General features: G+C 43.5%; 1 protein-coding gene across 8 annotated transcripts in view; it reads right to left on the bottom strand.

The window, feature by feature from the left end:
- Window positions 1–530: 530 nt before the first annotated feature.
- SLC4A2 (solute carrier family 4 member 2) overlaps window positions 531–6000 on the bottom strand; it is a 1509271-nt gene continuing 1503801 nt past the window's right edge. For all 8 annotated transcript variants that reach the window (XM_069645996.1, XM_069645995.1, XM_069646002.1 and 5 more), the window contains one exon: window positions 531–5667. In XM_069645996.1, coding sequence (XP_069502097.1) covers window positions 5587–5667 — 81 coding nt within the window. In that variant the 3' untranslated portion in view covers window positions 531–5586. The remainder of the gene's footprint in view (window positions 5668–6000) is intronic.

The raw sequence follows: 6000 nt of genomic DNA, 5'->3' as shown, positions 1-6000 counted from the left end.
AAACTAATATTGCGAAATGGAGGTTGACTGGATTTCTGACATTAGCCTCCTGGTTGGAAGAAATGTTTTCATTATGCAACATTGAAAAACTGGTGCAGAAAAAGACGTGCGTGAGTGTGTAAATGGTAGGTAGAGTAGGGAGAGGGGGCTGCAAATTTTAGCTAAGCCTCTGAATTTTAGCTAAGGCTCTGAATTTCAACATAGATGAAAAATGATTCCACTTGTCAACAAGGATGTGAGACACTGTGCTGAATCAAGTTTGTCAGTATTGTGAATGCATAGAGCACAGGCCAGCAAAAAGGAAGGTTTTGAATTTGGCATTATATTACAGTTGATGTTATTATTTTGCACTATACCACACTAAGATGGACTGAGTTGCACTTAAGCACAAAGAGTAATGATTACTAATTACTAACCATGAACATAAACCATACTAATATTCAGTGCAGCTCAGTCCATGGTTTATCTGGTGCAATTTGGTAAGCTGAACGGTTAACTGGAAGTGCAAGAAATAAATATGGAGAATTAGATTTGTTTCGGCAGTTCATTTTATTATTTATTTCATTGTGTGAATTAGTTTATAGAACAAACGTTACACACACATATACACAGTAAATTAAATGTGGCTCAAAGTAAGCCTTTTGTTCATTTGCAGAACAGGAATGCAGCGCAGAAGAAATGTAACACTTTTTTCTGTTGCTGTTTCTAACAGCAGCCAGGCTAATCACGGGATTCTAAAACATCCTTGTGATTTAGCTTGCCAAACGGAGGTGGTACTGATGGACGCATGACATCACTTTTAGAGGCAGGCATTTTTACATTTTATGTAAGTAAACATATATCCATGGGAGGTCTCGACAGACAGGGTTAAGTAGGGCTGTCTCCAGAGGCTGGGCTTTCTTCATCTGGTGCACCGTTTCTTGCTCTATAGGATCTCAAGCACACATTGACCGTGGGAATGTGCAGTATTCACTGACAGGTAGGCAGGCACGGAAGAGTGGGCTGAGATCCTTATTTGATGAGTGGGAGGAAAACCAGATAAAGAATTCTTCTGGCTAGGCAGCCTATTTTTGGAGACATTTCTCAACAGCTGAGCAGAGGGTGTGTTCTGCCCTGCTGAACAAGGCATCACATAGGTGAGCATAAAGGTTTAAATTGAGGTGTGCGCAGGCTACAGAATCTTATAGTTTTACAAATGTAGATAGCTATTTATATGCGTTTTCTGCCCTGTCCAATACACAGATTTCACATACAAATCAAAAGCCAAATGCTCTGCTAAAGTAAATTACATTTTTTTTATTATGTGGGTTTCTTTCGCTGCCCAAGTAGCAAACTGTAAATGAGCTGCATAGAGCGAATTCCATCTTTCAAGGTCGATTGATAACCATGCTTCTGAACTACAACACAAAAAAGGTGCTTAAAAAGCCCACAATGGTAGAACTCATGTATTGCAGGAAGTGCAACTGCAGATGAGTTGTATTTGTAAATATGTAATTTACATTCTTGACTCACTGTTGCTATTTCGCATAACTCTAATTTTCTATCAAAACAAAAGAGAACGTCGAATTAGCCTCAGAGTACTTGTGTGTTCTGGTCTCTTTTGGTAACACAAACAACTGTGAATAAGTGGTAGTTGCAGGCAGTAACTTCATATTGCAGATTGTGCTAAAGTACATAACAAAGTTGGTTATTGTGAATTGGGTTTATTTCCGGGGCTTGTTGCGTAAATGACTGTGTTCAGATGATTTGGTAAGTATATTCTGAGATACTGCCAAAAGGGCATAACATGGTATTGTAAATAAAATACTGCAGGAGCTTGAAATTATGATCTAGAGTGTGCAAAGTCCAGTCTTGGCTTACCGTTAGTAACCTTTGTATAAGAACAATTATCAGGCAGTTCCTTGTATTTAGGGCTCACCATTATACCACAACATACCCAAACAAGCTCACCAAAAAAATACTTCAAAATACCTCCAGTAGGTAAGGTGGGAGGGCAGGGAATGGGTCTCCCTGATCGTCATTCTATTTATACCAGGTTTCAGATTTGCCTTAATCTGCCACATATGTGTATTCCTAGTCTTGCCTGATTTGGTAATTGTTTCTAATCATACTTGTATGTTATAGATTGTGTGGTTAAAGATATTGATTTAAATGCCCCTTGTTATGAAGAGAAGACATAAAACATAAGGGCAACTCGTGAATGTGGTGGACAGGACTTGCATGTGAAGAAGTGAGGAGCCATCTGGCGAAGGGGGATGATATAGTCCTGACACAAGGGGTTGGTAATATTCGGGGGCGGCAAAGTTAACTTTTACCTAGTGTAGCAAAAATCCTTGCACCAGCCCCGATGGAAGGGGATATGCCTGTGCATTCCAAAACATGCGCCAAAAACGATTGTGAATTGAGACCCGTTTCTCAGTTCCTTGTTACTTTAAGAAAGCCATTGGTGGGTGGTGCGCCTCCCCTCAGCCCTCTCCTTCCGATTCAGATTTCCCTTTGTAATGCAGCCAGATATGGCCATTAGGGTTGCACGGCACAGCATAGGAGGGAAATAGTTTATAGCTAAATAAAAAAACAACCAATCTCGGTTAGCCCTGGATGAAGGGGGAAAGGTGTTCTTTTGGAAAACACCAATGTGACCAATTTGTTTAATTAGGAATTTCATCAGTCCTGTCATTTCCTTAAGGTCGAAGTCCTGCACTCAGAGGCAGCTGCGGCTGTCGCCACCCATGTTCAAGGACCGAAAGGGAATGAATGGCTTTGTGAACGTGGACCAGGGGGAATCTCTTCCCCATGTCCAATGTCGTCCGTTCGATCTAGCGAAGTAAAACTGGCAGAACCAGACATCACAGCACACAAAGATTACATGAAACCTACATTTATTGACACTAGTCCATTAAATTATTTATTTAAATAAAATACAAGAGAGCTTCATGGAAACACCTGATTGTCGTATATTGCAACTGCTTTTCTGTACATGCCTGTAAAAAGGCACAGTTCAAAGCAGTGAATCAACAATACTAAAACAGGCACACTGCTGGGACCACAGGAGTGCTGGGGAACTGTAGCAGTACAAAGGGAGTGGCTGGAAGTTAAGGGGTGGGGTTAAAATTCAAAAGAAGGTCAAGGGAAGGTCATGATGAGGAGAAGTGAGGCATCAATGGGAGGGGTGAGAGGACAGTGAAAGAGTCTAATGTGATATGTTGAAGATGACTGGGGAGGTTTGGGGTATCTGAAATCCAAGAGAAGGATTGGTGGACCAGGGAAAGACGTCAGAAGTCAAGTGAAGGGTAAGCGGGTCCAGAAGAAAAGATGAGAAATGGACAAGGGTTGTAGCACCTAACTGGCAGATAAGGAGCAATGAGTAGTGAGAGCTTAGGGCTTGCGCTAAGATTTGGGAGGGGAGTTGAGAAAAGAAGGACCAGATGCCTGAGGGTAAACGCACAGAGCCATGTCATCGGGGCACATTTTCAGGCTGGCGCTTTGTTTAAAAAAAAAAAAATTAACAGGTGTGCTAGTCCTATTGATTCTACTGCAGCAACCAGGATTACATATATCAGAAAGCACTAGTCTGTTAAATTAAATCAGCAACTGTGAAAGTTGTCAATGTGACATGGCAATCAATCACTTCAGATGCCAGTGCGGGTGAGTAAAAAGGGATGGATGAGAAGCCTAGAGATAGGGCAGTAGGCAATGGGAAAATGAATTACAGCAGCGAGAGAGGCTAAATGAAGAGGAAAGAAGATGGATGAAGGGATCTGAAAGTAAGGAAAGCGGCAAAAGGCAAGAAAACAATTGAGAGAACAATTGGTGATACCATTGGGGGTGCAATGAGAGGGCATGGTAAAAAAGTGTAAAGGCTTTTGGACAGAATAATGTCTCTTTAGTGCTAGGAGGGAAGGAAGAAGAGGCAGTGACAAGCGAGAGGAGTGATCGAGCTACTTAGGCACATGTTGGTGGGAAGGCAGGATAAGGGATGACAGGGTGGGATAAAAAAAAAAAAGTGGCAAGCATGTAATAGTGCCAGTTTAAGGACAGTGTGCGGGTGATTACAGACCAAAAGGGAACGGGCTCATGGGGAGGACAAGAGACAAAATAGTTATGGGTAGTTTGGGAATGATAGTAGTTCAGGGAATGTTTAGGGCTGGCTTGAGAGGTCAGAGGTAGGATGCCTGAGAACGAGTTGAGGGGGTAGAGAAAGGTGTAAGGGGGCAGGGAGAGATGTTAAAAGATTGCCTGAAAAATACAAGAAATGTATGCTTCAATGTAAGGGATGATAAGCCAACAGAAGGGAAGGTGAGTGGCTCAGTAAAAAGTCTAGAGGTTACGGAAACAAATATCTGGGCAAGTGGTGAAGGTCCACGGGCACTCTTCTAAGATGATTATAAGAGCTAGGGGAAGACATGAGAAAACAGTACAAAGAAGGAGCCCGAAATAAGGGTCTTGTTACTTCAGGGGAGGAAAAGAGGCTAGAAACACTGGACAAAGGTGAGTGGATCAAGGAATGTAAATGGAGAACAGATTCTAGTCTGAGAGTAGCCAAATGGCCTTTGGGAATTGCATGGGAATGTCACAGTATTCTGGAATTGTCAGGAAGGACCACACTGTTTTCTGGGAATGGTAGGATTAGACCAGGTCGTTTTCTGGGAATGCCAGAAAAAGGGCACACTGTTCCTGGAATGTTGGGAGGGGACCAGGTAGTATTCAGAAAATGTCAGTCTCCACTTTGGTGATGCCAAGAGGGGGCAAGTCGGAATTCATAGAACGGCCATACAGGACCACTGTTTATTCTGGCAATGGCGGAAAACAGATGTTATAAGTTCTGAAAATGCCAGGAGAGCACTTGGTTTTATTTTGGAAGTGTTGTGGGAGGGCTTGACCCCACTCTATGAATGTCATGGCAGTGCCAGGCTGTAGTCTGACTATGTCAGACGAGGAACAGGCTATATTGTGGAAATGTCAGGAGCAAGCCAGACAGCATACTCAGAATGTCAGAAGAGGGCCAGGCTGTACTCTCTGAATGCCAGCAAAGAGCAGGCTGTATTCTGGGAATGCTAGGTGGTGACCATGCAGCATTCTGAGAATGCCATCATTGAATAGATGTTCGGTAAAGAACACCACACTAATTCAGAGACATCTACAGTGATCAGGGACGGGCAATGGATAGGGGGTGGGATTTCTTCAGCATCCATAGCCCAGCAGCAATTGCTGGCACCAGCCTTCATCGCTCTCCAGGGTATCCATCAATAGATTCAGCCTGCACTACTAATGCTAGTCTCAACAGTGAGCGCACATTAGTAACTATGTCCTCTGTACCCCCACATTGTCCAAAACGTTGACCTATGCAATACTGTATATAGCTCTACTCTGTCCAAGAGCCTCAACAGCTGCAGAAGAACGGGTGCTAGTTGGCAGGCACTTGTGCTCGCTATTGGATATCTGCAGAGCAGGGGTACAGATGCAGGGATGGCAGATGCCTCCAGTGTCCATTAGTTCAGAGTGGGTAGAGGCACCCAATCGAGAGTCCATGACAGCTCCAGGGGGCCACTGGCCTCTGTCCCTTTCAACGTCTCTTCTTTGGCATGGTTATACCGGCATAGGCATTTCATCATATTCGTCTATTCCCGCCTGCATATCGAGCACAGGCTCAGCTTCGTTGGCATCCAGCTGTGGAGAGAAAAGGGCATTGTCACTGTGTGTCAGGGTCTGAGTATGGCTTGCAAAAGAGAGCTCTGGGGTGGCCACAAGTGGTCAAAATCTGGTAATGGTTTCTAACATAGCACTTAGAGTACATGACATTGCCATTGCCCCACCAATACCCACTGCCTGTTAAGGAAGGGTCAGCATACAATTCTGGCCTTCTTGTTTTCCCTTTCGCCCCTAAACACGGGACAATATACATGGAGAGATGTAAAATGTTATCAGGATAGGGTGCACAGACACCCTTAATTGTGTACATATAGGTAAATCCATTTAATTTTGCAGAAGAACAAGCCCACT

The sequence above is a fragment of the Ambystoma mexicanum genome, chromosome 2p (assembly GCF_040938575.1).
Source record: "Ambystoma mexicanum isolate Mex_15411 chromosome 2p, UKY_AmexF1_1, whole genome shotgun sequence".
Lineage (NCBI taxonomy): Eukaryota > Metazoa > Chordata > Amphibia > Caudata > Ambystomatidae > Ambystoma > Ambystoma mexicanum.
The sequence above is the reverse complement of the archived record's forward strand: the minus strand, read 5'-3'. Positions and strand labels throughout refer to the sequence as shown.